This window comes from Macaca thibetana, chromosome 7 (assembly GCF_024542745.1).
Source record: "Macaca thibetana thibetana isolate TM-01 chromosome 7, ASM2454274v1, whole genome shotgun sequence".
Lineage (NCBI taxonomy): Eukaryota > Metazoa > Chordata > Mammalia > Primates > Cercopithecidae > Macaca > Macaca thibetana.
This window is the reverse complement of record NC_065584.1, coordinates 75099266-75120893: the sequence shown is the minus strand read 5'-3', so window position 1 is coordinate 75120893 and position 21628 is coordinate 75099266. Positions and strand designations below refer to the sequence as shown.

General features: G+C 36.5%; 1 protein-coding gene across 4 annotated transcripts in view; it reads left to right on the top strand.

Moving 5' to 3' along the window:
• The window catches only part of AKAP6 (A-kinase anchoring protein 6), a 652282-nt gene that overhangs the window by 493013 nt on the left and 137641 nt on the right, over positions 1-21628 (top strand). For all 4 annotated transcript variants that reach the window (XM_050798308.1, XM_050798307.1, XM_050798309.1 and 1 more), the window contains one exon: positions 8622-8742. In XM_050798308.1, coding sequence (XP_050654265.1) covers positions 8622-8742 — 121 coding nt within the window. The remainder of the gene's footprint in view (positions 1-8621; positions 8743-21628) is intronic.

Genomic DNA, 21628 nt, shown 5'->3' with positions numbered 1-21628 from the left:
TCTGTTGAGCAGCATGCAAAATATTCATGCTCTCTCATGCTATCTCTCTCTCTCTCTTTCTCTCTCTCTGTCTTTCTCTTGTTTTTTCTCTCTCTCTCTTACAAACACACATACTCTGACCATTTTGAATTTCTGCCCAGTGGGTATTTTCAGAACACTGCTACGTAAAGTGTGTTCTTTTTGGTGCACACCAGCCATAAAATGATATGCTATTCTTATGTGTGCCAATATTGATAACAGTCTCACATATAGATTAAATCACTAGACAACCCAAAGAAATCTTATTCCCATCCTGCATTTCTACTTCCTTCCCTTGACTCTTGCCTTACCTCAGTCTAATAGAAGATCAGTGTTCAATTCAGGCCCTTTTTGTGCTCTGGAACTGTTAAATAGTAAGGTAACAATATAGGCTACAGTGAAAAGGAGCAAAATGTGCTTGTCTACTTCCTGGATAAATGATATTCTGACCACTATGTAATTATTGAAATAGGTCTTTCTGGACTAAAACAAACAAAAAAATCTTACCAGTAGAAATGTGTTCACTTGGGTCATGATATTATACCCCTTTAATGTGAAATATGTTAAATCGATTGTAGACCTAGATAGTCTTCCACTTCACTGATCTGATGCCATTCATGCCAAGAGCCAACAAAAGGCAAACCAGAGAGGTAGAAGCATGCTTTTGGGAGAAGTATGACTTCAAAGTTAACAGTGTACTCAACTAATGAAGATACACACACACACACACACACACACACACTATATTATATATATAAATATATATATACTATATTATACACACACACACACACACACACACACCACACATCTTTCATGATAACAATGATCAATTTTTGTACTGTTTTGGGGAGTTGATGGGGCCCATTGGAAAAGGGGAAAGTTGCCAACAGGGACAATGAGAAGGCGCCTAAAACAAATCTCACTTACTTCATTTTAGTATACTGAGGTTAGCTCTTTTCTTTCAAATGTATTCCTTTATTCATTTTCCTATCCCCTTCAACAAAGGATCTGAGTCAACTTACAAAACTTTTGACAGTAAAATAGAATAAATGTTTGACTGAAATAATTTAGGCAAAAGTAAAGTAAGAAAATAAACAAATGTATATCCTATGTGTGTCCTCAAGAAAGGCTATGATTTGGCTCTGGGCTATCCACACCCAAAGAATAAAATGAAATTTTATCTATCAGAGAATTCATAATGTCCTATGATTAAAAATAATCTGTGTCAGATGATGCACAACTTCTTATGCTGTTGAGACCTGAGAGGAATTTCTACTGCAGCGCTTTAAGGCAGAGACAGGTGTCTGTGATACTACATCCATGCAAGAGAAGTCAAATCCCCAAAGCAGTTTTTTGATGTAGGCTGCAGAAGTGATGTCAAAGCACAATTCAGTAAGAACAGTTCTATAAGTAACTAAAATCTTGTAGTCCAAGCATAGCGCTCTCTGGGTAGGGTCAGCCTCAATAAAGGATAACTTTTCATATTAATTGTGCTACCAGACTTTTGTTAGGATTTGGTAACAAACAATTATTTCCAGGTTGCTGATATATTGCCTATTACATCTCAGAAAACTAGTGAGGCCTGGAGTAGGGTAATCCTTTAATGAAAGGGTGAACTGCCCAACCCACATCAGTGTGCCATTAGGTTTGGATCCATTCCCCTGTTAACACACAAATGATAACATAGGACGGTTTATCTTTTAAAAAAATAATCTCTTTGTCTTTTGAAGTACATTTATCCATTTGTTATTCCAACTACTGATTTTAAAATTCTTCAGAATATTTTCTGTTTCCCTGGGTAGAACTTAGTCCAGCATATTATCTAAAAACTTGGACAAGCCTTTGACTTCCTGATAGTGTAACAGAATCCTCTAAATACACCCGGAAATCTACACTGATGTTTCTAATGTTATAGATTATCTCATTGGTTAGAATTTTTAATGGATTATCTTGGTGCTTTATGCTTTTTATTTCAATAATAGGTGTTGGTGGACAGATGGTCCACGAGAAAGCAGGGCCAGTTATTAATAAGTTTGTAGGCTTGATTTGATTTTTCTGAGACATGTTCACATGTATGTGGGTATATATAAAATTGAGGAAATTACTGCTAGAAAGAACTCCATATTCCTTTTTATTTATTAATGGCAAAGGCAGGCTGCTTTTCTCATGAGGAAGTCGCTCATGAATTTTCATTCAAAATAGTAAATTAGTGTCCACACTTTAATATGTTTAGAGTGGAAAGGGATTCTACATGCAACTGTGCATATCAGATTCCATGTCTGGAAAGCTACATTTTATTCTTTGATGATATTATGATTGGAGACATAACAGGCACCACTGTTATATCTCCCTTCTGTGCTTAGATGACACATGGAATAGAGGATGATGGGAAATTCTGATCTATTATTAGTATTTTACTTCAGTAAAATACTTAAACTGTATTTTTGCAAGATTTTGTTACACTCTTTTACATGTCTTTTTTGAAAGCCAGAGGCAAACTTTCCTAGGCAAATAATGTGAACAGCGAACACTTAGTGAATATTTGGGGAAGGAATCAATATGCTAAAGAAGCTAGGAAAATTGGATCATTTAATAGAACTCCCAATATAGACAGGTGGTATTTCAGGAACCAGTCTGGTGTTTTTAGATGTCTTAGTGTGAATTAACATTAAGCATACAAAAGATGTATTCTTAAGTGCCCCAAAACACACACACACACACACACACACACACACACACACACACACACACGATTACTCAGCCTTAGGTAGAAAACCTGTGAGGACTTTTAGGACTTTTAGTGTTACATATTTTTTTCAAACAATAATTGCTCTATTTTAATGATTTCTTAATTTGGTTGTCTGTTTTCATCAAAATTCCTTAGTGAGCCCAGTTGAAACCTCATATATTCACACACACCTCCCATTGATTTCACTTGGGTGAAACTTTATCGTTTAAGCAAAGTTTAAGTTGAAATGTTGAGTTAATGATGCTCACTTTAAATACCAAAGGCTGAATGCATTTATGTATTCGAACACTTAGCTAGTCAAATATAACTCCCATCAGGGTTTAGAGGAAGGATTATTTCTTAAACTATGCTGGCCTCACAAGTAATATATTACCATCAAATCTGCAGAAAAATGATACTAAATAAGGTTGTTAGTATTTGATTTATTTATAAAAGCCCTAGAATCTTTTTTAACCTTAAAAAGGCAAAGTAAAATGGTGGGCAAGATGCTGTGAAATACTTAGAGCCCATAGTACTTAAACCCAAACTTAAAACTAAACACTAAAGAAACATTTTGCACATCTATTTCTCTATACCCTTGTCTGTTTAGATCCTTAAACTATAAAACAAATACATTTATACTTCTATATTTGTCTAAGAAAAACTGACTTCAAGTTAGAAGACTTTTTCTCGCCATAACATGATTAAGCTACCTACATCAGAATGTCCAACTCTTTTACTGTGAACCCATTTAAGATCGAGTATATGGCAATTTAAATAAAAAGTATCGGAAAGAATACATTTTGGTTAAATGTTTGCTTTATAATACTTTCATAGAGTATATATGAATCTGCTTTATAACACTTTCATGGAAATTGTAACATATTCATAGAGTATTAAAATGGTATGCTAACAGACCTTTTAACATCTAGGAGATTACAAATGAGAGTGACTGCCTTGACATAAACCGAAGCATAACTACAAAGAAAATTTTATGAGGAAAGTCCCTCCAAAAGGGACTCATAGTTCTTATATTTGTATTCCTATAAGATTATAAGCTACTTGCCACAGTTTTAATCACCTGTCTCCCTTCAAAACAGAGAGATGAGAGCAGTTGTCACTAGAAATTCAAGAGAAGATCCTGGTTCTGAATTCAGCTGATAAAATCAGCATATTCTCCAAGGGAATATAGACCTGTTAACTAGTTCTGCCCTACCCTTGATAAATTCACTTGTTCATGATCTTTTCTGTTTTCCTGTAGAGTAGCTGGAACTTTTCCTGGAGCACATTGTCTTATAAAATCACTCAAAAAACATGCCTTTGCAGGTAACATAAACGTAAGAAAGTGAACTCTTTCCTTACTTAAGAAGTTTCCTGTAATAATGGGGACATTAAATTGTGGTAATTTCAGAATCTTTAGAAAGGACCTGCAAAGAAATTCAGTAATTTATTTCTCATTTGCCACTGTTTTTTTGAGACAGAGTCTTGCTCTGTCGCCCAGGCTGGAGTACAGTGGCATGATCTCAGCTCACTGCAACCTCTGCTGCCTGGGTTCAAGCAATTCGCCTGCCTCAGCCTCCCAAGTAGCTGGGTCTACAAGCATGTGCCACCATGCCTGGCTAATTTTTGTATTTTTAGTAGAGGTGGGGTTTCGCCATGTGGGCCAGGCTAGTCTCAAACTCCTGACCTCAGGTGATCTATCTGCCTGGGCCTCCCAATGTGCTGGGATTACAGGTGTGAGCCACTGCACCTGGCTTTGATTTGCCATTGTTATATGTTTGATTTCAGTAAATGTGGAAAAATTTCAGGTCTTTTCCAACTTGTGGATTAACACATGGCCAAGAATCTGAAATCAGGCACAAATGCTTTTAAGAAAAAGGTTTTTGTCTTCTGTTTTGAGACTTTGTGAGAATTTGTTGTTTAGGACATTGGTGTTCATTGTGTACCAATGAAACAAAATGTGGTACCAAGGCATTTGTATCTAACAAATCAAATATCAAATCTAAATATTCTCTGCTAGGATGAAAACAAACTAGAGTGGATAAAGGGTGAGTATCTGTATTAAGTTCATTTGCTACTTGCAGGTCTCCAGTGTAGGCTGTTTGAGAAAAAGTCTTAAGTGACTTTTGTTCCAAGGCCCATGATAAGGAGAATAACAGAAGGAAACAGTTCAATAGATATAAATGCATGCTAAAAAGCCAGTGAAAAAATTTCCATGCTTCAGAGCATTTTATTATTTTATGTATTTTTAATTTATTTGAAAACTATTCATTAATAATTCTCATGTTCATAAACCTCCTTTGTTTGTCTTTCACTATAGAAAAGAGGAGGAGGTGAAAGGAAGGGGAAGGCAATTAACATTGATTTAACATCTACTACATATAATCATTTTAAGTAAGTGAATTTACCATTTTAATATAGTAAAAACAAAATCTCACATAAAGAATGAGTAAAGCAGCCTGTTCATGGCACTGGTTGTATTGGTATTGGCCTTTGGCGATGAGATGCTATTATATCTGCTGACACATGCTGCTTTTCTGAAGTCATTCTTGCCCCACTGAAGGTTTTTGGTTTCTTTATCTAGATTCATTTATCATCAATCACCAGGGACTATGCTGGACACTGAGGATGCAAAGATAATAAATTCATCTCTTCTCTTTGAATTTCTTAGTCATAATCAAAATTTCTTTTTCTGTGGTACACATGAATGAAAAAGAAACAAGCTTCTTTCTTTTCTCTTGCTGACTGATCATTTTTATGATCACTCACACTTTCCTAGAAAAGCGAGAAGAAAACTTGCTTTAAGATCAGAGTTTAGGCTCTGAGACACATTATAGCCTCTCTAATAAATTAACATTCTCTTTAGGAAATACTCTCTTGGGATCAATGCTCTGTTTTTCAGATTTTCTAATTGTCTCCATTATTTTCTCCAAGAAGACATCTGAACATATAGGAATTTACATGATCTTGTAATTCTGGGGTGCAGTGGAGTCCCCTGGCTTAACACAGTGCTTAGGTACAGGCTGGCTGGGCTTATTGAAATGGGTTTTTTCAAGGATATTATGAGGCTTCCTCCCACAGAGGCCTGTAGCTGGTCTAGCTTATATTGTTACCTCTTGACTTGGTCGGGGCTCGGTGGTATTTCTTGCTGACTAAGTCTCAACGCAGCCCTCACTGACCCTGCCAACTCTCTGTGGTCTGGATTCAGAGACCCACCTGGCTCTCCTTTTGTTGGAGAGAGGCCGTCGTTGTGCCTTTGTTGTCATGACAATGCCTCTTTCAAGTTCACCAGCTGAACTCTCAAGAACCTTGGAGTCTCTGCTTGGGAGAATGAGAGAACAACAGAGCAAAGAGAATTCTAACCAAAGATCTCTCTCTGTCTACAACATCCCCACTCCAGGTTATTGTGGGGACAATGTATGAGGCAATTTCCTCCCAGAGTTCTGACCAGGAAATGGAGTTGACATCCTTGTGCTTTGGGCTTTTTTCCCAGCCTGTTTCACATGCCTCCTTTCTAGGTCTTAGGCCAAGAGAGAGAAGAACACACATCTGAGCACCTGCCCTCCTGCCTTATTCTTTTTTATTCTCCAAATCCTCTGACATGGAAAGAGCTTTCTCTTCCTTTCCCCTTTGCTTTAATAATCCCTTGAATGATATACTCTTCTAATTTTGTGGGTGGCATTCCACCTTTTCTGTCTTTATGGTTAAAATATAGGAGGGTGCAAGGAGAGAGAAATAGTGACCATAATTCAGGAAGTATTTCCATATGGTTATACCTATCACATAAGGAAATGTTTATTAGTTATTCCTTATTAGTCACAGAGTCAATAAAGAAAATCAGATGATTTATTTTTTGTTTGGCCCTTTTATAGTGGTTGCATTTTGTTTTGTTTTAGTGTTTTGAAATGGGATACTAGTTCAGATTTCACATATATGCTGGAGGTCCTTGCTACTCAGTGTGCTCCATGGGCCCAGCACGGTGGCTCATGCCTATAATCACAGCACGTTGGGAGGCCGAGACGGGTGGATCACGAGGTCAGGAGATCGAGACCATCCTGGCTAACACGGTGAAACTCCATCTCTAGTAAAAATACAAAAAATTAGCTGGATGTGGTTGTGGGCGCCTGTAGTCCCAGCTACCCAGGAGGCTGAGGCAGGAGAATGGCGTGAACCCGGGAGGCGGAGCTTGCAGTGAGCCGAGATCAAGCCACTGCACTCCAGCCTGGGCGACAGAGCGAGACTCCGTCTCAAAAAAAAAAAAGTGTGGTCCATGGACCATCAGTGTTGCCAACACTTGTTAGAAATGAAGAATCTCAAGCCCCACCCTAGAACAGTTACTGAATCAATATCTTCTTTTTAACAAGATGATCAGTTGCATTGTATGCACGTTTTAGTTTCAGAAACACTGCTTTAGGCCACCATAGCCTTACTAAAGGTTTTAAGTATATCAACTATACCCATCATTGGCATTCAGTAAAAATTGATTAATAAACTCCACATGTTAGCCAGTGTTGATCCTTTCCCTTAGGTGCTTGTAGTTCTAATCAGGGATCTTTATAATTATGATAAAGTAATTAAAATAAAATAGACAATCCTAGATCTATTCCCCCTCACCCCCATCACCAGGCACACCTTAAATTTTTTGACAGATCTATTAAGATTAAATTACAAGTTATTAAAAGTGGATTTATATTTTCATGGAAAGCAGTCATTTAATGTACAGAGAAAGGAACAGGTAGTAATAAAATACTCAACTGAAAAATTCAGATTCGTACCTGAGGCTGCTGCCTCATTAGTACTGATAGGGTTTTGCTCAGTTACAATTTGACAAGACTGTAGGATTTCTTTTAGTGGGATGATTTTGGGGGTAAAGGACAAAGTCATAGTTTTTCATTCTGTACTTTCATTTTCAGATCACAGTGTTTTAGAAGAATCTGGGCTTTACTTATTCACCAGGCTTTCAATAGAGAATCACATTAATCCTTTTAAGCTCCTTATTCTAATGATTTATTTTGTTGAAAACCATAGTGATCCTCCTTTGAATTTTAATGATTGCTGGCTATTCAAAGATTCATTGTTTTGACTTCCTGTCCTTACCTTTGTTTCCTACATGTCTGTGGGGAACACCTGTCTAATACTGGATCCGCCACTGGTTCTCACTGGCTTACCAGAGTCACTCAAGCCTATCTCTGAGTGTTAAACTGAAATGCTGACTACTCATCCATAACAATAAATGTAGGATATGTGTTCGCAGAGATAGGCAGATAGACAGCAGAGGGACAGATAAATGATTGAGAGATTTCCCAGTGAAAATAATATTTTGGATCTGATAGTATATATCAATATATTTGGATCTGATAGTGATCATTATAGAGAAATTAGTTAAATTGTTATTCTTAATCATAAATCTGTTAGATGTAATACCCATAGAAAATCTTGTAGAGGGGAAAGGGGTTCAAATTTTGAGGGTGCTGTTCTTACCCAAAATTTGGGACCATGTAACCTTCTACAAGTCACTGACTCTGTATTTCCCAGTCTATTAAATGGCAGTGCTCTTTTTTAAGGATGCGGTGGTGATCATTTTGTTCAAGTGCTGCAAATCCTCAGAAAGGGTTAGAAAATGGAAATAGCCATAACATGTCTCAGATATGAGCACTGGAATTGCATATTATGTTTTCACAATCTAAGAGGTGGCTGTGTCGCAGGTTTGAGTTTCTATTTTGCCCACTGTGTAACAACATAGAAATTTTCTCTTCTCTTTTTGTAGATATCACTAGGAACATCATGGGTTTTCAAGAATATATTATTCTAATATGAGATTTTAACAACTACACTGTATTTATGTGTACTACATTTTGTGCCTTATCTTCAGGCTTCTGGACTTTGATTCAGAATATCAGGAGCTCTGGGATTGGCTGATTGACATGGAGTCTCTTGTGATGGACAGCCACGACCTGATGATGTCAGAGGAGCAGCAGCAGCATCTTTACAAGGTTAGAGCTACCCTTCCTGCCTTTACCTTGCTGTGGAAGATCTGATTAGCCTGACAAGTCTCTCTGTCTCTCAGGATATCTTTTCGTTCATTGTATGTATCATGGTGTCTATTAGAATTCCCTTCCCTGTCCCCAAACTCATTTCCATCCCTTGTGTGCTGACAGGCTGCACCGACATCATAATTGCAAGAAAGTTCCCTTTATCACATTCTATTTGCTGTAATTCTATAGAAGGACAAAGATTTATCTTCAAGATGAATAGCAGTAAATGAAACTGCATTCATAAATAGACTGAAACAAAATGAAGGATAAATGGACTAGTAACATTTAACAAAACGTGGTACGATTGGAGCACTCAGGTGGATTCTATCTACCCCTCAGATCTTCCCAGGGAAAAAAGAAATTTGCCTTTGGTTTGGCTTGCTGCTGCCAAATTACAGCGTTCATCCAATTTAATGTTTATTAGTGATACATAGAGCAGACGTTGTCGTATTACGTCAATACATTTCCATGTGATTTAAGAAAACTGGCTTGAAACTCATGTATTGATTGCAGGCAATCCATCTAATAACTATCTATATTGTTTTCCATGTCTGCTAATCCACCCTTAACCTACTGTATTTTACCAATTCTACTTAAATAGTCTTAGCAGTTAAAAAGCAATCATGTGATTTTGCCTTAAAAAAATGGATGCAGGATTCACAGTATCTGAAAAAGCTGTCAGGGGGAGGGAAGAGGGACTTTCCACTGAAATATCAGACTGCAGTAAATCTTCCTCATTTAGGCAATTTTTATTGGAGTAATTCTGACAGTTGTCATCCTTGAATTGCTTTGAGCATATGGCATATTTCAAAGAGCAGATTGTGAATCATAAAAAATAAAATTAATAACTAACCACAGAATCAGCAACAGTATAATGACAAGAAACAACTACCCTCTAGTTTTTAAAATTTCTTATAGAATAAGAAGTACATTCAAGGTCAAATAAAAGTTGCCTTCTTTCTTCTTCAATGTTATCATTTTAAATTACCGTTCATTAATAAATTATTTTAACTTTTAGCTCCCCTAAAGAGAGATATTTGTACTTTTCAAGAGTCTGGTTGACTTTAATTAGTGTCCCCTAGGAATCATCTCAGTTAAGAGAAGATATAAGCTCCCCAGGGACCCAGCAAATGGGGACATTTTATTCTCTAAAGAATTCAGTCCAACATTAATTGAGTTTGTTGACTGTTAGCTGTTTCCTGGATGGATAGCTGTCCACATTAACAACACAGCTATCTAATATATCTTCTGGCATAACATATTGTTACGGTAACAGTCTCAACCGAATTTAGCTAAACTAGATGACTTCACATTTCACATCAGGATCAGGAATTGCATATGAAAACGTGTATAAATCTATATTAATTTAGTGATAGAAAAATATTTTATCCCTAAGACTTAAGTATTAAAAATTGAGCCAAACGGGAAAAATATAAAAGGTTACCTAACCATAAGCCATTATCTCGGACTTTATTGCACTCATGGTGCCAAATAACATTTCTTTTCTTCTTGATGCATTTTGTATTTTGCACATAAGCCACTATTTTTTCAGAAACAGTGCTATTCTTTGTCAAAATCACATTCATATAATTTACATCACAATTAATAGGAAATCATTGAACAAAAATGCAGTCTTCTTTTTCTTGCGGTTTCCTTATAAGTGCTTTGCCTGAAAATTCCCATTCTGGCATATCGAAGACCATTATTCCACCCACTCAGAACTTCTGGGTTATAGTATTTTTCCAAACATTTTCTGTACTGTGATTTTTCATTTGTGACTCACGTCCTGTCACCATTCTTCTGCTTTTAGGTGCTTAACATAGCTCTGCTCATTAGACCAGCACTAACTTTGCTGGTTAATTTAAGCAAAATTAAAGATTGAGTTAGAAACCAGTAGAAAATGCTGCAAGTCTGTAGGGTCTTTCTTTATGTGCGCTCCCAAATTATTCCGGAGGCTTGGAAGCCTCCAGAATAATCCTGAGGATATTGACTGAGGAGTCGTGTAGAACTTCAGGTGGCTCCTAAATTAGAAAAACTGATGAGAAGAATTAATTTCATGTCTTCCCAGGAATCCTCAGGGATTTCCAGGTTAGGTCAATATTTTCAATATCCTATTCCTCTATTCTAATCTGTTTTTCCAGGAATCAACTGAACTGATGCCTTGAGAAAGGGGTATTTATGGTCTGTTGGTCATAGAGATACCTGAAGGAATAAAGCTCTTCAATTGGTGCCCAGGCCTTGCTAGGTTTTAAATACAATTTGAGACTACCTTATTTATCTCTAATCTTTTTATTTGTTGACCCCAAAAGATACTAGTGCTTTATCAAGATTTTTTATTAAGGGCACCATTGACATTTAGGGCAAAACATTTTTTTTTTTTTTTTTCAGTTTGTGGGCCTGTCTTTAACACTACAGAACATTTACTCTTCATGTTCCCCAGTCATTGTGACAACTCAAGACCTCCCAACCCATTTTACAGCATTTCCCAGTCAATCTCAACATATCTATACCATCTTTGTTTTTTAAAATACTTATATAACACCAAGGAAAATGCCTTAAACTTGTACTGTATACATTATTGAACAAACACCTTATATAGCTGATATTGAACCAACAGTTGTGAGTTTAAAACTCAAGGATGAAAATGAAGCTCATCATCCCTGGTATTAATGAAAAGGATGAAGTGAAACTTTTAAGGGAGATCTTCAGCCAACTGATGGCAAAAATCCTAGGAAACTACAGAGCAGGACTGAATCTTTATTCCTTCTATTAGAGCATTTAAAACCTTTGTTCTTCTCTCCATCGGTGGCTCTCTGTGTTTCATCACTCAACTCCTTTCCTGGAGTATTTATGCCCAAACCCTGATTCATGCACTTACAGAGTCCTAGGTTGATCCCCAAGGTATGCATTTAGAAATGTCAGGTTAGATAAAATCTAGTAAGATGCTAATCAGTGAGAGTGAAGCTTATTTAGCTTTTTCAACATTATGCATTACCTTCCTGACTTTACCTATATATTTTTATATCCTGGTCTCCACTAGAAAATCAGCTAGCTTTACCTCCTAAATATGAAACTACAGATTGTATGAAATACAGAAACCCTAGATTATCCCCTCAGCAGATATCCTGAGTAGAGCATCTATTGTGATATTTAGGCTATCCAAAGCCAGCAAAACATACAAGGAATTTATAAAGACAAATAATTGGATTTAATGGGCAAAGACAACATTAGTACAACTTGACATAATTCAGAAACCTTAATACTGCAATGGGCTATAAAGTGGACTTTCTATTTAAACTATTTCTTGTTATTTTTATATTGTTAGAAATTTAAGACCATTTTTTGAGTTAATTTTAAACTGCAGTCTCAAGCAACCTAATTCCTATTAAAAACTAACCATCCCCTTAAATCTACTTCTTTGTTTTGAGACAGTGAGTTATACTGCCAATGACTTCCCTTCCCCCTTATCTGTCTTGCTTTACCTCCGAATAGGAGCCTTCTATATCTATTTTCTAACAAACATTGTCAATATCGTCAGCCTAGAAAACACCAATGTAGTCTTTTCTCATTTTTTCTTCCTCAACCTGAGAATTACCTCGAAGAAAAATTTGCACCCACTCTCTCACTTTCTTTCTCTTCATTCCTCCTATCTTCCTAAGTAGGACAATTTAATTTGTCAAAAGTAACCACTATGATTTTGAAAGTTCAGCTCCTATTTGGACTAGAGTTACGATGCCAGAATTCATAATCACAGGGAGCTGTCACTCTGCTGGTCTGCATGTGCATTAACTATTAATGGAGAAATATTTAAAACCCACTTGTGAAGGAAAAGCTCCATTTTTTCATTTCTACAGATCAAAGGTGGCATTATTCTTAGGCTTGGGGAAGCTCACGACACCTCCTCCCCCATCCTCTAAGTGTTATAGACTGAGTGACCTAGAAGCATTTCAACGATTGGAGAGTTGTAGCTCAGACTGCTGCTGTTGCTGCTGCACTGTCCTCCCCAGCAGCTACAGCTGACTTTGTAGTATGGTGAGGGTGTACCCTATCAGGGACTCCTTACCTATGCACAAAGGACTGCCAGTTTGCTGCTACCTACAGAGCACAGATGACAGACCTCCTAGTGATGCTATGTTAGTATGGAGTTCCAGACTCCAAGGGTTAATTTGAAGGGCCAAATTCAGAAGTTGCAGCCCGGTGATTATTGTTATAATTGAACACGAGTTTTCAGATAGTATGAAGCTCACTGAAACACCCCACTTATAGATTTGTTGCTTGAATGATAGCTTACCTGCTCCTCATCAATAAAATATTAGATTACAGTCATGGGCCGCATAACAAGATTTTTGGCCTATGATGGACTACATATGCAATGGTTATCCCATAAGGTTATAATACTATATTCTTACTGTACTTTTTCTATGTTTAGGTACACAAATACTTACCATTGTGTTACAGTTGCCTACAGTATTCAGTATAGTGACATGCTGTCCAGGTTTGTAGCCTAGGAACAATAGGTTCTACCATATAGCCAAGATGTGTAGTAGTCTCTACCATCTACTCTATCATCTAGGTTTATCTAAGTACACTCTAGGATGTTCATACAGTGACAAAATCATGAAACACTGATTGGAAAGAGAGCAGAAAGTGAGGTGGGGAGAAAAGGAGAGATTATAGCAGGGATATACATTTCTCAGAACATATCCCCGTTGTCAAGCAACATGATTTGTACATGATTTATAAAGGGTTAAAAATAACTCTCCCAGCTTAAAATACTACTAAATAAGTATCCAATTCAACTAAGACCTTTGTACTTTCAGATAATTTATACTAAAGATTTTGTACTTAATTTTGAAGGTTAGTTACTCATATGGCTCCATTCATAGAAGTCCAAACATGCCCTCTGTTTAAAAGGAAAAGGGCCATTCATTTATATAATACCATGGCTACTAAACAGATCAATTACATTTTTACCCTGCTATGAATTTAAGGTTATTTCTAAGAATCAACACAAAAATAATACAAATATTTTAAAAATATAAATACAAATCACACTGGAGAAAATATACATAGACTAGAAGTTGCATCTGTAAGAAGAGTTAATATGCCTGTATATAAACTGTAAAGCCCTATAAAGTTACTAAAACGTGATCCCAGTGTTATATTTTGAATTTCCTGGTCATGAAAGCAAAGAGGGAAATGTGTCCAACTGCAAAATATATACTCTCTATAAGAAAAAGAGATATAACTTCCTTTGAAGAAATTTTGTTTTGATACTTAGATGTGAAAACATTTTCTTTTAGGATTTTTTTTTTTAAATATAAGGGCTTAGAATGGTATGGTAAATAAATTTCTAATCATAATAATTATTAAATATAAATATGTATGGAATAGAAATAGAAATTCTGAGAAATAGGAAATACAGAGTACAAGAAGAAAAATGGAACATAGTTGACTTGCTATTTTATAACTATTGATATCAAAATGATGTTGTCATAGATATGGACTGATCACAGAAAACAGATTAATCACACTATTCCTGTATTTTATAAATTCACACATTTCAGCCTTCTGGAATAGCTCTCTTTTATTTTGTTCTGGACCAAATTGATCTAACTAATTTCAGATGTGATTTGATATTCTTATGACTAAACTTGAGCTCCTGAAAGTGTAATGTTAGGTTGGTTCATGGTCCAGGTCGCAGTAGCTAGACTTGAAATAGAAGAAAATTCATTAACTTTTTTAAAAAAATTCACATGGTGGTGTATAGAATAGAAGGACTGTGTCAAAAAATTAAATTCTGTTAATTACGCCTTATATTGGAATTTCGGTGTTGAGTGTTACATCTCTACCCTGATGTTCAAAATGAAACAAATTACAGTTATTGAAGCAGCCAAGGTAAAAACGTACTAGATATATCAGGCACAAGAACTTAATGATAATTTTTTACCTCTTTTCCTGGTAGATTAATTGTATAGTTTAATTGTATGTTAGATTAAAACTCCATTAAGATAAGAAGAATATGCTTAAATTCATTATAATATTTCAAATAACATTATCTAGTCATTTAAAAAGTGATCAGAATGGAAAGACATAGATTGTCTCTACTGCTTATCTAGAAATGAATTTGTTGTTTTATTTTTATTAAAGTTTGAAAACTCCTTAGATTAACTGTCATATTAATTTCAGCTTTGATGAATCGGTGTTTGCTATGAATACTTGAATATGTTTTTTTCCTTTTTTTTTTTCTTTTTTTGAGAGAGGGCAAAACTTATCCTGAAAATGTTTAGAGGAAGAAAAAGTAGATGAATGTGGTTTCTCAACAACGTTTGAAACACTGTTCATGCTGGAGCCTGTAATTCCTATTTGAATCACTTCTTTAAAAAAAAAAAAAAAAAAGATGTTAAGAGAATAGGATGCCAAGAAATAGTTGGCTCTGTGTGTGGAGGGGCAAGGAAGGGAAGCCCCGCCAGCAGTTTTTGTCTCTAGCGGGTGAGCTACTGTCCGGAAGGTGCGTTGGCTCTCTGGGCTGGCCTCTGAGGCATTGTGCTGCTCTTTCTCTCCCTGGCCTGGCTGGCTCTGGCCTAGAGTGGATCAAACAAGCCGTGGGGAAAGTTCCCCTCATTTGCATCACTTCTAGACAGCCCTGTCGTACTCTTTGCTGACAGGAAATCACTGTCTTTGTCACCTTTTCTCAGGGCCCTCCTTTTGGCAGAGATGGGCCATGTGACCACGCTTAATCACAACAACAGGGCTGGCTCAGGACTCAATGACATGTTTTCCTCAGCACTTCAATAAATGGGGTAGAGGAGTCAGTAGGAAATGAGTACATTAATTTTAGAGTGAAAAGATAATTAACACTTGAAGGACTAATGCTACAACCTATGGAATTATTATTCAAATTAAAGTTAATTTATCAAAAACTTGTGAAAACTATCTGCCCTAATGCAACTGTTTAAAAAAATAAAACTTGAATAGTAAGAGTTGGGCATGTTGGAGGCAGAGTCGGAAGAAGGCGGGGAGAGGGGGGCTTGGATGGAGAGTGGAGAGTGAGGGGAGAGAAAGGGAGAGAGGGAAATCATAGCAGCCATTAGCTATGTTTGAAAAAGCAACTTAAATGGGCTAAAACTTCAACATTTGGGACTGAAGGCTGGAGCACGTAAAACGCTTACTTAGATGATATGAATAGGACACTGGCAAACAAAAGCAGCAGTGTGCTCCTAGAAAACTGTGCTTAAAGGAGTTTCCTTGGCAACAGAAATGCAGTTCCAAAAGTAGACAGAACTTTCCTCAGAAAACATACTATTAATAACAACCTTCCGGAACAACTTGGAACAATTTGACGACTTGGCAATAATAATGCCAAGTGTTCTGCAAATTAATCTAACACATAACAGTTATGTTTCTCTTGCCTGTAATTCTGCTGGACCCTACCTAGGACTCATTGCTTTTAGCAGCACAAATGTGAAAAATATTTCTAAATGCTGTCATGGAAAAAGAAAACCAAAAGAAATGCTAGTGGCCAACAGTGGCCAATGATTGTATTCAGCCTTTTGGAATCTGCTAAGAACTCTGAGTTCAATGAGATAAGTTTATTCCAACAAATGCTCCTATATTTACTATCTCATTTCAAAAAAGAGGCTTCCACAAACAAAACTTGGTAAAGGGTTAACAATCTGAGACTTGCTGTGATGTGAAGCACATCTGAAGCCGTTGGTTATATAAAGGTAATGCTCACTAAATATGTGCCGAGTGTTATTTTTAAAAGTATCATCATTTCTTGTTAGCCTAGAGAATAAACTAATCTTGGATGTACTTGGCCAATGGGAATCATTTGAATTCTCCTGAAGGCTATCCCTTTGCCAGCCAAGAGAGGTAGAATATTCCCCGCCTCTGACCTTTCTTGAATCCTTGGATCTAAAGGTTAAAAGTAATCAATATCTCATTGTGCTGCTTGGTTTCAGGGTAATAAGTAATAACCATCATGTTAAAATCCAAATGATTACAGATAGCACTTAAATTAGTTGACCTGTTTGGGAGATTTTATGACTTCCAATCAGGATAATAATTAGAGTTTGCTAATAAAATTTTGGATTAAGTTGCAAAAAATTTCAGCCTTTAATTTTTTGAAAAGTGACTTACTTAATTAGATGGGAATGTATAGTATTCACTCTTTTGTTAACCTGATAGCTTTTCTTTTAGCCCCAGATATTTGTAGATTTCTTTCTAGTTTCTAGAAAAGAAATTAGAGGAACATTTAAATTTCTAATAAGAAAGAGTTTTTGGATCACTGCCATCTTTGGCTCCTGAACTACTCAATACTATGTATATGTTTCAGGTCAGTGACTTCATAGCAGTGGCCCTCACCTGCTTTTTAGCATGCCCTGTTTTTAAATTACTTATCTTTAGTGGTTATATTCATATTGGGGCTAATCTGGTTTTAGGCTGGCAAAAAATTATATGATGTGTGATTAAACTTTACAGACAGCTATGGTATGAATGGGGTTATTTATTTTGTTTTAAAAAAGAGTATCAAAGTTTAGAGATGAAAACCAAGTATTATCATTGACAAAGGGGTATTAATATAAAAAAGATAAATGATAGGCTTAATGTTCTATGTAATTACATCAGGAAGGCATTGGTTATCATAATTATAACCACAAGGAAGTGTATAAGATACATATGCTATTTAGTCTAAATAATTTGTCTTTATCATCATTCTAATTTGTATAGTTTATTATAACTTCTTGAATGTATTCCTAAAGCAGGAATGTGGAGCTAAAAGGTACCTAGGTAACGTTTCAGTTATTTGAAAAGAAGTCCTGGTACCTGTTCAGAATAGATAGTAAGTCCCAAGGGAAAAGCTTTCCCATAGTGCTTTCACACATAAACTCATTAACTTCCTTTATGTCCTTATCTCATAACATTGTCTAACTTTGGAAGGAAGTAGATTTGTGCTTGTCCAAGGGATATGAATTTGGAGTATTAGGAAATTCTCCAACCCAACTAGCTCCATTACCAACTGACCATACTGCCTGTAATCCCATTCTCAAGATTCATTTATTTGGGGTAAAGAAGAATGCACTCTACTGAATGCAGATATTCTGTGGGGAAGGGGCAGGATAATGATATTGAATTAAATATCAATTTTAATATCTAGCTAAAATAGAAAGGCATTGGTAAGGGAAGAGAGTGGGTAGAGAGAAGAAATCTAGAAAAGGGAACAAAAACGATTCTTCAACATTTGATAAAAAGAGAAGTGTGTTTATGTGTATGTATATGTCAACCTGTTTGTGTGGTATTGAGATAGGCATAGGATAGAGGGAGAAAGAAACTTGTCAAATAGTAAGATTTTACTAATAAATTTGATTGTGTCAGTGCCCCATTCACATTATCTTATTTAATGCTCGCAGGGATCTTGATTATTTTCATTAATTCATAGACCCTGAGCCAAAAACATAAAGAAGTTAGGAGGCTAGCCTAAAAGGCACAGAACTAGTCCCTTAGTCAGGTTAGGCTAGGGTATGCCAAGATAACAAATATGCCCCAAATCTCAGAGACTTAAAACTGCAAAGATTTATTTCTCATGCCTACTACATGTCCACCACAGGTTGGCTATTGGCTCTGCTTGGCATTGTCCTCACTCTAAGACTTAGGCTAATGGAGCAGCCACCCTCTTAAGTATTCCCTTACTATGGAAGAGAGAAAAGGGAGCTCTGGCGGGTCTCACTCTGGCCATTAAGCCTTCTACCTGAAAGAAACACATCAGTTCCACTCAAAATTTTTGGCCAGAACTAATTGCATGGCCACAACAAACTTCAAAGTAGATGGGGGAAATGCAGCCCTACTATGTGCCTGAAATGTGGAAAGCTAGAAATATTTGTTGAGCAGTACTAATAACTACCACAAGAACTAAGTAAGTTGGGGTTTGAACCCAGTCTGGGTGGCTGCAATGCTCATGGTCTTTTGCTTGCCTGCTCATTGTTGCCCCAACGTCTTCTCTACAACAGGTAGATTCTTGCAAGAACATTATTTCCTCCCTCTATATAAGCTTTTTGTGCTAAGATAGAAGAAAGAAATGTTAGATGGTATATCTGCAAAGAAAAGGTGATAGACTTGGGTTGGCTCTTTAGCTAGTCATCAGGCTGTTCTGTGAAAGCCCCCAAACTTTCTGAAGCACCTCAATACCCTGGGGAAGTATTGCCATGCTGAGCCTCACTGGGGCCTCCTGCATTTTGTTAGATTCAGGAAAGCTAAGGATGAAAATATTTATGCTTTTTGGAAGATGCACTAAAGGCAGCATTGCCCTCAGAGGATGCAACCTCCTGGATCCTGTTATGCCAAAGGAAGTTACTGAAGGAGGGTCCCCATGGAGAGATGCTCTATAGGAATATCATTTTCAGAAAAACCATTTTCTAGTCCTGTTGAGGAAGCAATTTCAGTTCTCAGAAACAAGAGCCTTCCTAACCATATTTTTAATAATGTGGGCATTTATGAAACTCTCATACATTGTTAAACTAAGCACTTCTGTGACACTCCATCCCTAATGAGGCACACTGGGGTAAGCAAAGAAGGAAGGAGTGGTCTTCCTGCTGAAGCTTGATTCATTTACATAAGACACAAAACACACAGACACACAGACACACACAGGCAAGCTAGGAAAGAAACAATGAGGCTAACGCTCTTATGGCCTTTGGGTTTATTTCAATTTCACTTCTAAAGTTTCTCAAACCACAGAGCTCTAGCCTTTCTCCAGAAGGATAGCTATACCCTACTGAAACTCATCTAAACTTACTATTTCAGCTGCTTTCCTAAGTAGTTGATTCCATATGCTTATAGACATTTACATAAAGAAAATGTGTGAATTTTAATACTCCCCTTGTCATCTCATTTTAGCCTTAAAAGCTGGGAAGTTGCCGGGCGCGGTGGCTCAAGCCTGTAATCCCAGCACTTTGGGAGGCCGAGATGGGTGGATCACGAGGTCAGGAGATCAAGACCATCCTGGCTAACACGGTGAAACCCCGTCTCTACTAAAAAATACAAAAAACTAGCCGGGCGAGGGGGCAAGCGCCTGTAGTCCCAGCTACTCGGGAGGCTGAGGCAGGAGAATGGCGTGAACCCGGGAGGCGGAGCTTGCAGTGAGCTGAGATCCGGCCACTGCACTCCAGCCTGGGTGACAGAGCAAGACTCCGTCACAAAAAAAAAAAAAAAAAAAAAAAAAAAAGCTGGGAAGTTTGTGGAGGAAGTACACATACATAAAATGTGTTTATTCACATATATTTACGTGTGTATACATATATACATGTATACAAAGTATTAACTTATTTAATTAAAAAAAAATCTTTCACCAAGATCGAATTTGAATGAAGCCAGATTCCTTGAATCAGATATGCTATAGTCCCAAGACATTTAAATAATGCATATATAAATAACTGTACAAAATTCCTTCATATATGCCAAGTTTCAGTCTGGAGCACATTTCCATGTTATAAATCTTGGCATATTGGATTTTACAACCTTCATTATAACAGTATTATCCCTTTTAGTACTCAAAAGTGCCTCCCTGAGAAAGTTCTTCTTGGGGATTATTTAGCTGTGAATACTTGTTTATTAATTAAATGCATATTTTAAAATAATGATCATAAATATGGACTTTATAGGCCACATTTAAGAATGATTGATTATATTTTTTGTTAGACTTCACACTACAGGTGGAGGGTTCTTATCTATTTATTGATTGTTTATTAATATATCTCCAGTGCCAAGCACAGTGCCTGGCACATAATAGAAACTCAATAAATATATGTTGAAACACATATTTTCAACAAGGCTTATTCGATAGTTAATTAAACTCTATTAATCAGAACTATGCTATCAATTTATTAATTTTTCAACAAAACTATTTTTATGCTGTGATAATTGAATGTAAAGCTTTATGTTCTTTTATGTTATATATAAAACAAAAGTTTCTCTCCTTGCAAAACCAAAGTGCAGTAAAGACAGTTCCTAATACCAAGAGTACTCAGGCTTGGCCAGGTTGATATCAGGGAGAAAGAGAAAGTGGTAGGGAAAGAAAAAGGCTGAGAGGAAGGGAAGGACAAAGACACCCATATCTGAGACATAAATGGTACAAAAATCTACAACTAATCACCATAACTCTATGGCTAGTCTCCAGCCTCTCAAACCATAGTATTCTCTGGTGTATTCTTGAATATTTAGATACATACGGGTATGATTATTTATACATGTGAAGGTAACATGTGCTGTGCAAATGTGAAATCTAAAAATCAGGTAATGGATGTAGGTGAATATGAACAGTAATTAGAAATGGTAGGTATAGAAGCACAATTTGTACTTGTACCATAGTTGGCAGAAGAGTTTATTGACACATTCATTGCAGAAAATTAGATATGACTTCAGATGAGCGTGTGCTTCTGAGAAGGTAGTCAGAAGGGGGTGAGGAAGACAAGAAGGGACTTGGACTTGGGCTGGCTTTTTAGTCCAAGTTTATGATGAGAGGGAGAGACACGTGCACATGAGAGAGAAAGAGAGAGAGAGAGAGACAGAGAGAGAGAGTGAGCAAGAGACAGAAAGAGAGAGTAAAAGAGTGACTTATCTTCCCAAAGCTGTAGCTAGCTAATTCAGCATATGGAAATTTAAAAATTAAATGTCACTACTCTAATACCAGGAGAGGGCTGAAACACTTTTGAAACTTTCTCCCCCATTTTTGTTTTTAAAAAGTTTTATGCTATTCATAATTTTAAGAAATAATCATATATGGCAATTTGTAATTTTTTTACTTAGTGATTAATTGTGAGCTTTAATGATTTTAAACAATTAAGAA